Below are 18129 nucleotides of genomic sequence, written 5' to 3' on the forward strand. Positions count from 1 at the left end.
ATGAAATCTAAATTATATGGGATATTCCCATATGCAGGATGTTTTACAACACTATTTCATTTTCTTCTGTTATATGATCAGTGTATCATCAAAATTCTAAAAGTTGTTTGGTGATACAGTTTTCTGATATAACATAGATCAGAACAACAGACAATATGAAAAGCATAACAGTATGCAGAGTTCTCACATTTTGGCATCCATGCTTAAAAATGAATTAAACCATGAAAAGGATACTACCCAACATTCAGACATAATAGGGCATCTATCGGTTCTTCTAAATCTGTGTTTTATTTCATTATAAAAAAGACTTTACAACTTTGATAACTTTGCCATTATGTTAACTACCATGCAAACATTTATATTGATTTGCTGCTCGTCTTTGATACCATAGTACTTGCCACAACGGCACATTACCATAGCTGTAACTCTTTATGAAATAGCTATTGGCTTTATAGGATTTTCTGTCAGAAGATATCTGTATGATTTTTCATCAATGAAATTTAACAGAAGCTTGTTAGCACATTTAGAGGGTTGTTGTCCAATCGGTACTATGACTTGGTAGGTTTTTGCAGAACACCCTGCATACTGTATAAATTACATATTCCCTCTCTGATATTATTTACATGATGGGAATGTAGTTGTCAATCTTGCCCCGCTGTCGTTGCGCTACACACTCTGCGATCCATACAATGTTCCTGCACTCTTGCTCCTTGAGCTTGACGTAAGCGTAGAAGACGCCAAAGTGGAATTGCTGGAGGAATGCATTGATGTTTAGCCTGACCTGTAGTCATGAGAAGAAAAAATTTATTAATGATAATGTACTTAAAGCAAGAGCTGAAGAGAGATTTTTGCCTCAAAGGCACATAGTATGGTCAAGGATGATACTTGCTCCTTCCTTTTCTGCAAATCAATAATTGTTTTATCAGAAAGAATCAGGTTGCAGCACAGGTGTAAGTTTGACTTTAGAAGTCAACCTGTCTCAGGATTACGCTCTACATCAGTGCTTCTCAACCTTTTCTTACTGGAGGACCACTTTGACTCTCAGATTTTTTTCGAGGCCCACCTACCAAACTAAAAAAAAAAATATGACTACTTGTCTCAACTCAAAGATTGTCTCGACAATTATAAAGAGCATAATTAGTGCGTAACTTGATGATCTTCACCTGCAGTGGCGTAATGAGCAACAAAAAAAACAAACAAATGAAGGGGGTTTGATATGGCGTATCGCGTACAATTATAATGTTGCGAGCGAGCATGGCGAGCAAGCAAAAATTTCAAAATTTTTATTACAAAAATCCAAGTTTATGATAGATTTTGACACAATATTTAAAAGATACAATCATATTTCACCCTTATCCCTTTTCTTTTCTTTTATTTCCTTTTCTCTTTTTATTTTTTTCTTGCTCATGAAATATCTGGGACCAAGTGCCCCCCCCATCTGTACGCAAGTGTTCTGCTGTGAATAACATTCAGACTTTTTCCTCTCGAAACACTCTTTTGGCTTTCCTGCACTCTTCGGATGTTTTGTGTTTAGATGTTTCTGAAGCTCTGACAGTTGAAGCACCTCACTTGACAATAGCTTCAGCACATTCGACACACATTGCTTTTGGTTTTGAATCACTGCGCAGTTATGATAAATCCAAATTTAATTTATTCATTCAGGGTCATAATTTCTCACAGTTACCTTCTGAGACTTTTCAACAGTAGATTTGTTTCTTCCCTCAACCTTTCGGTCCATTTTGATGAATGTTTCTTAAAATTTGAACGTAAAGCTCTTAAGCACATTCGAAGCAATCAGTTTGAGAAATAAAGGCCCGGTTAATGGGCGATAATTAACTACATACACAATATGCATGCACATGAGGCTTGAGGTTCACATCAAAGTTAGATCAAAACCATCATACAATGTGTATGTATATCACAACATGCTACCTGTATAGGCGTACCTTTAGCTTTGTTTGACCCACAGAGACCGATCAAACCTACCATTTTCGGACATTAAATATAACATGTTGAATATACTATATAATTTTCCCCCTTTTTTTCTCTCCTCTGGAGCTTCTCGCGGCCCACCTGAGAGAACTTCGCGGCCCACCAGTGGGCCGCAGCCCACCGTTTGAGAAGCACTGCTCTACATCATGTGTGATGAACTTGTATTTGTTTCTTCAAGAAGTAAATTCAGGTTATATAAGTGGACGCTGCCAACAGAATGCACCTGAGGTAACCCCTCCCCCACAGAGTAAAAAGCTATATAAGAGGGAATTCCTCCATGATGCTTGAAAATAACTATATTGCATAATGAGCGACACATTCTACTCCTTTTCGGGCCTTGCAATGCAAAGCATACTCATTACATGGACAAATGGAACAATTGATCATAAAATAAAATAGACATGCTTCTATTTACCTCATGCTCAAAGAACTTGTCCTCTAAAGTCTTGTCACCTGGATTGGTTCCTGCACCTTCAAACAGCATCTTGTACTCCTTGAAAACAAAAGAAAATGTTGATTAACAATTGAAGAATTGATCAGTCATATGCTATCTACATTGATATGAAGTGTTGTTTTAAATCACATACTGCTGATAGAAACAAATATATTGGAACTGATAAACACATCACTAGTGTGTCACATTCAACATTTGTTTCCCTTCCATATCTTGGGAAGTGAATCCTACATCTGCCCTCCCAAGATGAAAAAAAATATCTTGAAATATTGATTTACTTTTTTTTTTAGAGGGGTGGGGGTCAAGATTGCTTTCTCTTCCACGACATCTACTGTGTACACTACTGTACGGCTTGACAAATCATTCCCCTTTACATTCATGAATATGTATTATACACACCAACTCTCAAATAACATATATATTTGTGAATACATGTAGTTGCTCACACAAATTAAAAACATTTACATTCATGACATCAAAATTTTCATGGTCCTCAGCTTTTTTAAACAAAGGGGCAAAAGTTTTGCCTCGTTGTTTGGTGAAATTGCTTTAGCTGCCTCATGTCCTGTCTAGTGGAAGCATTAAAGTCTATTGGTTTTGGCACTTGTGTGTCTAGATGACAGCCAGACAAATGCCAGGGTAATAATGACAATTAGTGCCTTGAGCATTCAACATACTGGTTACAAGTGCTTTATAAGTTGCATTGCTATCAACAGAATGTTAGTTTGTGGTGCTAAGCCACACCATAAGGTTTTTTAGTCTATTGGAATGGTCAGTCCATTCCCAAAAAATTCAACCAGCAATATTCAGCATTGTGCCCCCCCCTTGAGATCTTGGCAGCGGATTGTGGGATCACAACGAAAATTTGCATGATGGTAGAGAATGACGTAATCTACACAGTTGCATTGTTAAATTTTACTGAATTCACTTATTTTTATTTCATATGAATTAATTATGCTAATTTATTTATGAAATCATACTTTTTGCTCTGATTCACTACATAAAGCTCCTAGAATGCTATTTTTGGTGAAAATATTCTTTATAGCATTCCTATTAAGAATTCGGGTTAAGAGTTGCAAATAGGTGAAATAAGTTAAGTACAAAATTTACTTACTGGATAACTTTCTGCAACTGCTCTGACCTGATCATAGTCATCGCACTTGGACAGGGCCGCCAGCCCATCTGGGTGAAGCTGACCACATCGGGGGTATAGCTTGGATCGATCCTCGCGGGTCAGCTCTGTCCCAAATGAGTTGATGGTGATGATGAATGCTCTACGGTCAGCTTCAAACTGGACAAGAATGGAAAAGGGGAAATAAAGCTTGAAATCTTATGTACATTTTTCAAATGGAGTTTGGTAATTCAATATCCTCTGAAAAAAGGGCCAGTTTAAAAAATGATTAAACACCACGGATTACCCGACATTGTTCCCAACCCCACCTTCATAAATTGTTATAGATCATTATGAAATGTTTAACATTGATGTATCATTCAATCTGAGACGCTTGTTGTGTGATGCAATTTTACCAATAAGCAAAAGATGTGATATACCAAACATTGCTAAAGACATCCAGTGCAAAAATCTATTGATAACACATTCTGCCAAGAAGGTTTTACTATTTTAAAACTGTTTTTATAGTCATCTAGACATCTGTCATCCCTCCAACTTTTGCTGCTAAGGCCTTGGCCTTTTTAAAAAAAATGAATAAATCCTGACATTTGTTGGTCAAACCTACCCCTAAGATGGTACACATGGAGTCTGCTGTGGCCCCTCCAATGTCCTTGCAAAGCTTGTAGAAGGCCTCAAGGTAGGCCTTGTAGAGGGTATTACGGATGATCTCTGTGTTCATCTCATCAAGATCCTGCTCTGAGATACAATCTTGGAAGAAGGGAGCTGTGAACAGAAAGAAACACACAGTATGTATGTACATGTAGGATTGTCCAAAGACAAATTCAAACTTGCTATGAAGTAGTACTCAAAATAGGAGAAAATGTTATCAAACTCTTTCTCTCATTGTCGATGACACCCACTATTATTTAGGGACATGAGAGTGATTTTCCGCAATTGCGGAAAACGGACAGGATTCACTGAAAACATCTTTTGAAAGTGGCGTTTAAAACGGAAAATCATCGTAAACATATTTTTCCCCAAAATGCACAGAACAGCAATAGAAATTACTCCAAAATCTCAACAAAATACAAATGCTAGCCACAATACACGATCTCACTTCGCTATAATCATGACAATCTAAACATCGTGACTGCACTCGACTCCACTCAGTCGTATCGACAAAAAAAACAAGTACCAACTAACGCAGAAGGCAGCACACGGCCATGTGGGCGATATATCGACAGAGAATTTTCTTACCAATGGCAGCACTAATCACTTTACCCTGTACTGTACTCACCAAGAGGTGTATCAACGATGATGGCATTGTAGAGATCAGCTGGTGTTTGGGCAACATTGACTGCTTCCATCTGCTCAAAGCTGCCTAGCGGATGGCATTTTGGAATGAGTTCAGAGATGGAACGATGATGCAGTGTTCCTGTGATCAGCAGGATGATGTTGTCAATCATGTAGCTATAACTGCATGAAACACAGACCAATATAATATTGATTTTATAAAATGTAAGAGACAAAAAATGTTTATTCTTTTAACTGCGGTATTTATTTTGTCTGACATACGTAAATTAACCACTTAACAGTGTAAATTTAGGACAATATAACATTAATTTGAATATAGGAACAATTCCATATCTTATTTCATATTAAAGATAAACAAAAGGATAAAATTATAGTATACATTTAGTCAAAAGTCAAAACTGACCCATTTTTCACACTTTTGTTATTCTGAAGACCAAGCCATTATTTTATGAACATAAATATACACAACTAAAGAATAATGTGACTTGAATGTGAATTAAGTGGAAAAGAAATGTGGAACATGAATAAAGTAATCAAACTTTAAAAAGAAATGTATCTTAATTTTTTTCAATCACTATCCTGTTACTTACGTGACAAAGTCCATGAACTTTGACATGGGTTCAACGGCATGATTTCTCATATGCTGGAACTCGGTCACTAATTTCTCCTTCAGCTTGTCATCAATGACTGATACTGTGAGTGGTGATGGCTCATTCTGGAGGAAGTTACCATAGTCTGTACTCTGTAGATGTAGTTTCAAATCTAACATAGAAAAAAAAAGAAAAAATATGTTATATTACATAGGATAGGTAGATTCGAATCAGTGATAGGTCAATACGCCATCACGTGACCATAACTGCGAGGATGGCATTTGTTATATTCTAGGTTTTGACGTCACCTCAGGGAATAAACTGCGTTGTATTGTCAATTGCGGCGTTATATTCACTAAGGTGACGTCACTCGCTGCATACACGTTGCGTAACAAGGTAATGTTAATTGCTGATGTGGTTTACGGTACACCATGTGGAGTGTTATAGAAGCAGTGGATAGAAGAAGAGAGGAAGTGGATAGGCGAGAAAGTGGAGATTTGAGAATAGAGTATTCTTTCTTGAGAATAGTCCTGAAAAGGACTGTAAACCAGAAGGAATGTTGAGTGAGAACAGCTTGAGTAGTAGAGCTGATGAGGAGATGCTGGCTTGCGTCGGCGAGTAGAGATGATGAGTAGTAGAGAGACTCGACGTTTCGGACAGGTTGACTCTACTCTATTCTCAAATCTCCACTTTCTCGCCTATCCACTTCCTCTCTTCTTCTATCCACTGCTTCTATAACACTCCACATGGTGTACCGTAAACCACATCAGCAATTGTACATGCCACCATGCAAACCTTCAAACAACATCTGAAGGTAATGTTAACGCGTCAATTGCAACGCGTTTGATGTATTTTCCACAAAAAAAATCTATTATGACGTAGATGGCTCAGAGCTGTAGCAAGAATTTCGGGTTGGAGCCAGATGATGAATGCAATTTCTGATGGCGAATCCACATATACTATATAACAGACATTGCCTGGTCTATCATTTTAATAAATAACATTTTAACTCCCCTCTCAAGCTATATTTTTCCCTCGGGATAATATTTTCCCTCAGTGCTGCACGCTTCGGGCAAAATATAATCCCTTGGGAAACATATAACTCCATCAGGGAGAGGAAATGTTATATTCAAACTCTAGGTAGGCAATATCTGTATAATATTACTTTAATCAAAATAAAATTAAAATACCTACCAGTATATAAAAGTACATTCTACATTTTTAAGGACCCCCCCTCCAATACAAACTCTGACAAAAACAATAAACATAGATCTTACATGTATAATAAAACAGTCAGAACCAAACCAGTGAGTGATCTAATAACACAACCTGGCCTGCTTCCTCCTCAATTTCCTGCATGAGAATGGATACATGTATGTTCATATAATTCAACCACTATTTGCATTATGACCTATGAAAAACTTCTTTCTTTAAAACATCAAACACAAAAAAAATTCACATGAAAGACTCCAAGCTTCAGACAGGCAGACATTTATTTTCAATTTGCCCCATCCGTGCTTTGTCACCTAAATCTAATAAAAGTGCACTTAAAGTACATACAATGTACTACATTGTGACATATCAAAAATATGTTCCTCTCTCCATAAAATAGTTACTCAGAGAAAATTTCCCAGGGATTTTGAAAATGGTATTTGAAATTCACTTTATTCATAAATTTATATACTTACATGTATCTCTTTGCCCATACCATAAATTCATTTGCTTTACTTATGAAATTCTCTTCTCTATTATACATGTACAACTTACAAGTCTTGCAGATTTCTTCATTTCAATTTTCATTAAGGAAGTTTGATGTAAGTTCATGTAAATTGCACTTAAATGTTGACACGTATGTAATATGCAACACGCAATCTTATTGATTACCGGTAATACACAGTAGTGCGCATCCTCTATGCATGATCTGACCAATGCCTTTTATAACACACTCAATTTCACGCTCATTATGTGCCAAATCAACCATTTTGAAGAAACACGCAAGTCACAGATACTGCACATGACATGCAATTATATAATTAAATTGTATGTATTTGCAGTCTGATTTAAATAGTTATCTAAGGTCCATATTCTGAAGTCCAGCTTAAGATTACATGTAGTCTAAAAGTAAAGCTGTGTTACATGTACATGTATCATGGAACCCACCCCCATCAAAATTTCATTAATTTGTTAAGTGTGTTCTTTCCTAATGCTTTTACATTGGGAAAAAAACTGTTTATTCCCAGAATTATGAATCATTTCAATGCAAAATGAGCTGATAGCATGAACATGAACTGATAGAGATTTGTGTCACAGTTGGCTATCCGTACTTGAAGGACAAATCCACCCCAACAAAAAGTTGATTTGAATAAAAAGAGAAAAATCCAACAAGCAAAACACTGAAAATTTCATGAAAATAAGAGAGTTATGACATGCTAGTTTTGCTTAATTACACATTTATATTAGGCCTGGGAGAAAACTTCGACTGATCGAATGGCTTGCCGATTGGCAATCGATTAGCAAAATTAAACACTAATCGAATGTTCCGCAGATCCCGATTATGATGTTGGGTTACCTTGAATACCCAAGCAATAATAACAAAATGACAAGATAACAATGATGATAACGGTTTTTTAATACTTGATACAGGTTTTAAAATTATGTTACCGAGGTAATTTGTCAAAAATGATCAATGATTGTAACACATTCACAGTTAAACACCGAACTGAAAGAGCTCCGAAAATCCCACCCAGCCTTGCCCTCGATACACAATATAAGTCATTGTCTGCTGCTCAAAACAGAAAGTAAACACACAACTAGCTCACTTGAGCTGATTGGACCTTCGATAGCCAATGAAACTTTTTAGGAAACAAAGAAGAAGCCACGTGCGTTTCCTTATCAGGAAAGGTCATGACTTAAAAAATAAATTGACCCCTACCCATCTGTGTGTGTGAGAAAGATAGGGGTGGGAGCCAGAAAATTCCTTTCATGTTTCATGTTTGAGAAGAATTAGCACAATGGAAGAAATTGACGTAAATGGGGTTTCAAAGCTTAATTTCATTACCGGTAGATCAATATGCTTTATTTCATTTGAATCAATTATACCAATTATAGTGCATGGAATACAAACTCAATTCAAATCTATAAAGCCCTTGAACTACTTATTTTTTTAATTCAGGAATTCTGATCAAATGTATATGAATAAAAAAAAAATCAGTATAGAATTATTTGTTAACCCTAATAAGACTGAGGGGGTTGATTCAGCCCCCCCCTCGTCATTTTTCGCGATAAATCCACTGCGCAATTTTTTTTTACCGTGTCACTCACAGACTTTCCTTTTTTGAGTCTCACGAAACTTTTGAGACCAAAATTGCAACCCTCTGGTATGGGTTCCAAAATTATGCAACATTTTGTAAGTGCATGCAGACCCAAAATTGCTAAAAAACGTCAATTCGTGTACAAATCCAATGCAAATAGTGTTTTTGGCCAAAATTCATAAATGTGTCATTAGTTTTCCTTTTACCGATTATAATCAAATACTTTCACCTTCTGAGTAAAGAATTAATCTGTTGTCTCACGATGCGGCAAACTGAAATTGCGACGTTTCGACTGCTCCTGCTAGTCTTCGTCAGGCAATGAAGTGGACACTCGCTGCGCACGCCTTTTATACCGTAGGCTACGGGCCGTCGGTGCCGGAACCGCCGTGGTGTGATTGGTCGGCGCAACCGACCAATCAGAAGCCGCGGACGGTGCGATCGCCGTGGGGCTTGCGGACGTCGGGGAAAACCCGTCGGCTGCAGTCGGCGTAGAAAGCGGGCAATTTGCGGACGTCGAGGAGTGAACCGCGGTAGCTGTGCAAAAACTAATGGGGTTGGATGCGGACGTCGGAGGGCGGTCGACCGGTGAGCTACGGGCGGTCGTAGGGGGCGCATGTCGGCGAATGGTCGGAAGCCATTCTTCAGGGATGTCAATGCCGTTATCCCTGTTCACATTATTGGGATGAAGACGAATTTGGATAGCCTCTTTAACACGCCGTGTGTACCAGTGCTTATCCCGCGCTATACAGCTTACCTCGTCCCAATTGGGAGGGTGATCTGCATTCCAAGCATGCTCTGCAACTGCTGAACTATCTATGCGTCGGTGCTTGACATCTCTGCGATGTTCTAGCATTCGCTCGTTAACGGGTCTGCCCGTTTCCCCGATGTAAACCTTGTCACAAGCCCCACATGGTATCTTGTAAACAACGCCATCGAGTCTGCCGGGCAGCGCGGGGTCTTTGGGGCGCACTAACTGTTTACGGATAGTAGTGTCGGACTTAGCTCAACTTTGCTATAGCTCCCAAGCGCATACCGGCTGTTGAGATTATCGCTAAGATCGAATCGTCCGTCCGTTGCCGTGATGCCGAAACCATCGGCTCAGTTGCAGAGAGGTCAACGCGATCCTCGCCTCCGCCAAACCACCGAAATCCAATGTTACACCCGGCATGCACAAAGCCTTGAAAGCGCTCAAGGAAGATAGCACCATTATGATTCTGCCAGCCGACAAAGGCCGCGCTAGCGTGGTAATGGATACCAGTACTTACCGTGATAAGATTTCCGAACTTATTAGCTCGGGTCCTTACCGCGCCTTACGAAAGGATCCTACCGATTATCTTGCTCGCAAGCTTGCAACCATTCTTGTGCGATTTGCACAAGAATGGTGATATCGACGATGCGACCTACAGGGTACTTAGACCCACGCAAAAACAGCCTCCTAGGATTTATGGCTTACCGAAAATTCACAAACCCGATGTTCCGTTACGCCCGATTGTTTCATGCATAAGCTCTTTCGCTTACAACACTTCTAAATTACTAGCCGACATACTCACGCCGCTTGTTGGTAATAATCAACACGCCGTCCGTAACTCCGCTTCTTTTGTGGATTTCTTGCGCAATGAGACCGTACTTGAGCATGAAGTCATGGTCTCCTTCGACGTGGTATCTTTGTTTACCAATGTACCCGTTGAAGCAGCATGTGATGTCGCCCTCCAGCGCCTGGAGGCCGACGCTAGCTTACCCGACCGTACCGATCTTTCTCCTACCCAGGTCACTGAACTTCTTCGTTTCGTGTTGAAGTCCACGTATTTCATGTACGATGGACGCTTCTATGAACAGCAAGAAGGCGCGGCCATGGGTAGCCCTGTTTCTGCTGTTATTGCTAACCTTTACATGGAATCCTTTGAGGAGGATGCGCTTCACGCTTGCCCACCCGAATTCAGTCCGAGAATTTGGAAGCGCTATGTCGATGATACTTTCATTGTTACCGACAGGTCTACAACCGATTGCCTATTGAATTACGTGAACGCGCAGCAACCGTCTATCCGTTTCACTATGGAGAGAGAAGACAATAACCGCATTGCCTTCCTTGACACTCTTGTACACCGGGATGATGAGGGCCGCCTCACCACTACACAGTGTACAGAAAGCCTACGCATACAGATCAATATTTAGCGTACGATTCGCATCACCCCCAGTCCGTCAAACGCGGGGTAGTCAAATGCCTTTATGACCGAGCATCACGCATTGTATCGAAACCACAATGCACCGCCGCTGAGAAGCAACGCATTGCTTCTGCACTCGTTTCCAATGGTTACCCGCGCTCCTTTCTCAACCGTGTAACTAAGAGAAAGAACGTCGCCGAAGAAGACATTGTGCGCTGCAAGTCTACCGTCGTACTTCCGTTTGTCGATTCTATTTCCCGCCAACTACGCCGGCACTTAGAGAAGTACAGCATACGCGCGGTTTTCAAGTCCGACACTACTATCCGTAAACAGTTAGTGCGCCCCAAAGACCCCGCGCTGCCCGGCAGACTCGATGGCGTTGTTTACAAGATACCATGTGGGGCTTGTGACAAGGTTTACATCGGGGAAACGGGCAGACCCGTTAACGAGCGAATGCTAGAACATCGCAGAGATGTCAAGCACCGACGCATAGATAGTTCGGCAGTTGCAGAGCATGCTTGGAATGCAGATCACCCTCCCAATTGGGACGAGGTAAGCTGTATAGCGCGGGATAAGCACTGGTACACACGGCGTGTTAAAGAGGCTATCCAAATTCGTCTTCATCCCAATAATGTGAACAGGGATAACGGCATTGACATCCCTGAAGAATGGCTTCCGACCATTCGCCGACATGCGCCCCCTACGACCGCCCGTAGCTCACCGGTCGACCGCCCTCCGACGTCCGCATCCAACCCCATTAGTTTTTGCACAGCTACCGCGGTTCACTCCTCGACGTCCGCAAATTGCCCGCTTTCTACGCCGACTGCAGCCGACGGGTTTTCCCCGACGTCCGCAAGCCCCACGGCGATCGCACCGTCCGCGGCTTCTGATTGGTCGGTTGCGCCGACCAATCACACCACGGCGGTTCCGGCACCGACGGCCCGTAGCCTACGGTATAAAAGGCGCGCGCAGCGAGTGTCCACTTCATTGCCTGACGAAGACTAGCAGGAGCAGTCGAAACGTCGCAATTTCAGTTTGCCGCATCGTGAGACAACAGATTAATTCTTTACTCAGATTCAGCTACCACGATGATCAACATCTTCCGTACTATTTACTTTCACCTTGTTTATCAAATTATGGTCAAAATATAGTCCATGACTAATTCCATTGAAAAAACAATATCACATAAAAAAATTAATGTGATGTTGATAGTTTTTAAGAACATTTAATCAGATTCTTATAAAAAGTCTGTGAACCAAAATGAGCATTTCATGGGCATTATTTAGTTAATTAGAGCAAACTTTTGATTTTACGCATAAATTAGCAATGAGATTTTGCAAAATTTGATTTAGTTTTTTAGATTATGCCATGGGTAATGCGCGTGCCAATTTTAGTTGTGATCCCGCGATCAACGGCCAAGTTCATAAGGGGGGGGGCCCCTCAGTCTTCTTAGGAAATGACGGCCCAGATCAATTACCTAGCAGTTTTTTCTACCTTTGAGTTCCTAACACCAAGTGTCTACCGAGGAGACTACTAGGGCGTGAAACAGGCCCTAAACGAACAACAACAACAACAACATAAGGGGGGCCCCCCTAAGTCTTCTTAGGAAACGTAATAGCCCGGTCTATTTAGGTTCCCGGTAATGTTTTTAAACTTTTTTGTATTTCTTAAGTACAGAATTTTAAAACTTTTTTTAGTACTAAATACTAATAGAAATTTTTGGCAATAATTTTCCAATCATTAACAATGAGTAAAAATAATGATACAGATACAAATCTTGGCGAGAACTCACATTGGGTTTATACATGAAATCATGTTTTTGAGCAATTTGGGATCTGATATTATGCACTTGTGGTGTATATCATAACAGCATAAATGTACCCATGCATGCATACCAAAAATAGTCTCGAACGAGATGGAGTGGCCCTGTTGTGTTTACGGATTTATCATAGAAATTTTTAGGGGGCCATTAATGTATCCTGGAATTGTTACGGTTAGGGTTTGCTAGCTAATTATCTTATACTGTTTAAAGTACTTTTCTTCATCTTTACGAAGCACAAAGTTTTACCTGCTTTTGTGTGTACTGTGTACCTCAAAAGTATGATGTCAGGTTTACAGTCTATTCGTAAAATATTATTGTGCTTGTGCAATACTTCCATTTCATTCAAGTACACTGTACTTCTATTACACGTACATGGTCGCATGTCATAAGGTGGTCCAATTTCGCGAACAGGGTAAAAATGGTCAAAAATTTTATTTTTTGATATGTTATAGCTATTACCATTCTCTAAATAATGAAAAAGTTTTAAGTCTCGACTACCTTTATTTCTCCTTAAAATGACTAATTAACAGCTAATTATTACATAGACATCAATGTAAATGTGAATTTTGAAATGTGTTTTTCTCAAATTGGACCTGCTGCACATAAAATGGTGTCAAAAGTTAATGCAACATTGGATCACCCTAGTAAATTGCAGTTATAATCTTGAAACATCAATAATTAAATCTGTACAAAAAAATCGAATAATTATCTATTATTGTATGCATATTAATTATACTAATTAATTAACAGTATTTAATTTCACATTTTGCCCCCAAAATACCTGTCACTGTATTTATATGCTTGGCAAAACAACAACATCATGGGTAGAAATGTTTGTTGCAATGATACACAACATTTGTGCTAAAAATTGAGATTACAAATTAGATAATTAACCAAATCTCTCCGGTTTACTAATTGATTAGGTTGCAGATCAGAGCTGACATACACATGTATTCAATTGCTGCATATTTTCAAAATTGTCAAATTTTTATGACATTTAGTTGTTCCCTGCTTTAAAACACCCAGAAATATGAGGATAACAGTCATATTACATATTATAGTAAGTTGTTAATTAGGTTTAATTAATATAATAATAATAATAATGGTGGCTACTTATATAGCGCGCAGGTCCACCTTTCGGTGCTCATGGCGCTTTAAAAAGGCACTGCTATTATTATTACCCCGGCTAAGCTAGGCAACCGATTAAGGCGCACACAGCTTTTTGAGGAATTACTTCCTGCCGGTACCCATTTACATCACCTGGGTCGAGTGCAGCACACAGTGGATGAATTTCTTGCTGAAGGAAATTACGCCATGGCTGGGATTTGAACCCACGACCCTCTGTTACAAAGTACGGAGACTAATCCACTGGGCCACAACGCTCCATATTTATTTTATCATTTTATCATTTACCGCATCCACCGGCTCCACCACCCCTGTTACTTCAAACTTAATGTGCTATAGTTTTTGTTCCTGATATTGTATTGATCTAATTCATAGTAATATGTTTAGCCTATACTTCTAGCTTCAAAATGAGATATTACTCAATAAATTTGGTCAAGATGCTGTGATGTAGCAACAATTTATCCATGACACAGTGTGGAAAATTGTTCATACGCCACCCTTTTGCATACCCAACTTATGAAATGCGACCACATGTATTTGAGCTCATTTTAAATAGTGTTTCTTTCCCTGCTCAAAAAGTGAGCACAACACTCAGATATGTTAGTTAAAATGAAAATATTCTTAATATGGATTGGATCATTGATGTGCACAATTGAACAGGGAGAAGAGGAACATAACAAAGCAATGAGAAAGAAAGATCATTTAAAGGGAAAGAGAAAGAGGAGAAAAATAGTGTTGAAAAGGAGTTTTAGTTAGGCCTAGGCCTAAAAAAAAATAATACACAACTTAACAGTATAAAAAAAATCATCTAAAATCACATCCATGCAAATTCATAACACACATTGTCTATGCAGTGTTTAAAAACATGTTATAAAAAATGGGTTTTAAAAAACGTTTTAAAACATGGTGTGTTTTAAAACATGTTTAAAACACACCGTTTAAAAATGTGCCAACCCTGTCGGTAACGTAATTTAGTAGACATACAGACCCATACAGCGTTAGCGCAGTGCAGTAGTAGACATACATGTCTACTACTGCGCTGCGCTAACGCTGTATGGGTCTGCCACCGCGAAGGAAGCCAGAATCGACACAAGTAGAAAAAGAGAATTTGCTGTTAAACAGACGACCGTTTGTAACAAGACAAGAAAAGCAAGGAGAGAAGACGGTGAGAATGAAATTGAAACGATCTAAGGATATCAAAGGGGTTTAGAATGTAAGAATTTAATGAAGAAATGAGGTTATTTTGATCGTGATATAGACGGTCAGACCTACATACCGTACGTGTTTTACTGTTATTACTGGCGGCGTGTGGCGGTATCCACAGATAGGTGTTCTGGATATAACCACACGCGTGTGGCTGGATGGTAAAGACACACGCGTGTGGCTGTATACACTGCCAACTTATAAAGTATCAAAAGAGAGATTAGAGTATAACAAAAATAGTGGGCCTTCATTCAAGATAATAATTAATATTATATTATTAAATTAATATAAATTATAATGTCATTTATTTTAGAAATAGAATTAAAAAAATAATCTGGACAAAACCTGTCATCCGAATTGCTGACCCGATTAGGCCTAGGCCTACAAAGGCTCGCACTATATGCATCGGTGAATGGGGATTATGGTAAAATGACAGAAATTGTAAAGTAAATCCCCAGAGACGGTTATTCCTGTTTACTCTGCATGCTGCCCAGTCCGTCAAGTCAACCGATAGGCCGAACGCGCCTCCGTTCCAAGCCCGCCCGACCGGCCCGGGTCAATGCAGGCAGAGCTGGACAGCAGCCGATTGCAAGATCAGAATTCAGTCAAATGAGATCGCATTTCATACCTTCCAAGATTTCACACTGCACAAGATTCAGGTAATCTGGTTGTCTGAGGATTCCACCCTTGAATCCTCTTACAAGTCCTTCAAGATACCCGCCATCTATATTGAACGTTGCGTCATTCATTTCTTCAAGATTTGGATAAATATTTGGTCAAAATACGCTCTAATTCTTCTCGATCCCAGATGCAGATCTGCGGTGGCAATGGTGATCGATATCTTTTATTATTATCGATATCATGTGCCTGCGTTTTCCTTTTGTGCTAAATATGAAATAACTGAAGTGGAACAACCCCGGGGGGGGGGGCACTTACATTGGCGAGTGGATACCATGCGCGACCAAAAAAACACGTAAAAAGGATGTCTTTTTCACGATAGGGCACGTTACGTACGTAACGTGATAAGGGTGTCAAAAACACAAAATAATTAAAAAAGGGTATCTATTTTGCAAGGAAAATTACGTGTTAAGGGTCGAATTTGCGGGGATCATAAAACAAAATTAAAATGTTTTATAAAGCCTTTTTTGCCCCAACACTTCGTGTTTAGAGTCCGATTTGCGCGAGATGGGGTCGTACTAAACCAAATAAGGTAAAGCCGACGACAGAAAGACCCGTAAAAATAAAACATTCCTGTACTTGTTTAGGGGTTCATTTCAGGGAATATTTGCCAAGAGTATCGTTTTGTTTCCAATACTTGTTATTGTTAAGGGTAGGGTTTCACACGCCAATACTTGTTAAGGGGTGCATTTTCAGAATATGGAAATTACGTGTTTAGGGTGCTTTTCGAGACCCCGTGGTCGCGCATGGTATCCACTCGTGAATGGAAGTGCCCCCCCCCCTTCCCCGGGGAACAACTCAATCTATTACGACAATCATCATTTATCATCACGAGCATGTTCTCACTGATTTGATTTCTCGTGATAGATTATCGTAAATGATTGAGGTATGATAACATAGCCCAGTCTCCAACTGAAATGTTTGCGGATGCATCGGATTATATTCCTCACCCTCGGCCAGTGATCGGCAGTGATCGACACCAAACAAATGCTCATGCCTTTAAAATTTGGGTATATTGTGAAACCGGGGGGGGGGGGGGGGGGCACTTCCATTCACGAGTGGATACCATGCGCGACCATGGGGTCTCGAAAAGCACCCCTAAACACGTAATTTCCGTATTCTGAAAATGCACCCCTTAACAAGTATTGGCGTGGGAAACAAAACGATACTCTTGGCAAATATTCCCTGAAATGAACCCCTAAACAAGTACAGGAATGCCGCCTTACGGGTCCTTCGGTCGGCTTTACCTTATTTGGTTTAGTACGACCCCACCTTCTACACCTCGCACAAATCGGACTCTAAACACGTAGTGTTGGGGCAAAAAGGACATCCTTTATAAAACATTTTAATTTTGTTTTATCATCCCCGCAAATTCGACCCTAAACACGTAATTTTCCTAGCGAAATAGATACCCTTTTTCATTATTTTTGTGTTTTTGACACCCTTATCACGTTACGTACGTAACGTGCCCTATCGTGAAAAAGACATCCTTTTTACGTGTTTTTTTTATGGTCGCGCATGGTATCCACTCGTCAATGTAAGTGGCCCCCGGGATTGTGAATCACCAGTCATGTTATTAATGAATAGGAGTGTTTAAAGGGGACACAAATTTATCAGAGGAGGAGCTGGGGGGGGGGGGGCGTTGCATGGGGAAAGGCGATTTTACGGGTTTCAGCGGCTCCTACCGGTTGAGGCAATCAAGCACCAATCAAGATAAGACGAAATATTGTTAAATAATCTTAGAGATCGTTAAAATAGTTGCAGCCTACTCATTTAGCCAATTTCATTTCCATTTTTTTTTTCAAATACAGTGTAAATATTTTGATTCAGATTTTTTTCTACAGATTTTGAAGCCTTATTTCTCATATCAATTTAATATTTACCAAATTATACAATCACAAATAATTTATATTCATAGGCGGATCAACGGGGCGCCCCCCCCCCATATTGACGGTGCACAAAAAACAAAAACAAAAGGTATTTCAAAATTACTACAACTAATAATAATAATAACATAACATAGTAGTATAGGATATTTATATTGCGCACATATCCACCTTGTTAGGTGCTCAAGCTAGGCGCTCCTATATTACCAGGCTAAGATATAGGCGTTCATAGCGCACGCAGCTTTTTAAGGAATTTTTCCTACCGGTACCCATCTCACCTGGGTTGAGTGCAGCACATTGTGAATCAGTTTCTTGCTGAAGGAAATTACGCCATGGCTGGGAGTCGAACCCACGACCCTCTATTTCAAAGTCCGAAGACTCTCCACTGGGCCACAACACTCCATTTAGAGATGAGAAAAGGAGATAAGAGGGGAAATAAAAGTGGAATTTTAGTGAATGAAACACGGCGAAGAAAAAAACA

At 39.7% G+C, this 18129-nt stretch overlaps 1 protein-coding gene across 1 annotated transcript; it reads right to left on the reverse strand.

Annotated features, from left to right (window-relative positions):
• Positions 1-3: 3 nt before the first annotated feature.
• On the reverse strand, positions 4-15930 carry LOC121407702 (V-type proton ATPase subunit d 1-like). The gene is made up of 7 exons (XM_041598891.1): positions 15713-15930; positions 5462-5633; positions 4855-5033; positions 4183-4340; positions 3561-3737; positions 2408-2485; positions 4-781 (listed from the first exon to the last, which is right to left on the reverse strand). Exons 1-7 carry the CDS (start codon positions 15831-15833, stop codon positions 620-622), a joined length of 1047 nt encoding a protein of 348 aa, XP_041454825.1. The 5' UTR covers positions 15834-15930; the 3' UTR covers positions 4-619.
• Between the last annotated feature and the right edge of the window lie 2199 nt (positions 15931-18129).

The sequence above is a fragment of the Lytechinus variegatus genome, chromosome 2 (assembly GCF_018143015.1).
Source record: "Lytechinus variegatus isolate NC3 chromosome 2, Lvar_3.0, whole genome shotgun sequence".
Classification (NCBI taxonomy): domain Eukaryota; kingdom Metazoa; phylum Echinodermata; class Echinoidea; order Temnopleuroida; family Toxopneustidae; genus Lytechinus; species Lytechinus variegatus.

Excerpts from the sequence above, each read along its gene's own strand:
- LOC121407702 (XM_041598891.1), bottom strand. The coding sequence starts at position 15,833 with ATGAATGACGCAACGTTCAATATAGATGGCGGGTATCTTGAAGGACTT. Across the intron at positions 4,341-4,854 it reads CATCGTTGATACACCTCTTG|CTCCCTTCTTCCAAGATTGT; the intron begins GTGAGTACAGTA and ends TTCTGTTCACAG. Across the intron at positions 2,486-3,560 it reads CAGTTGCAGAAAGTTATCCA|GAGTACAAGATGCTGTTTGA; the intron begins GTAAGTAAATTT and ends TTTGTTTTCAAG.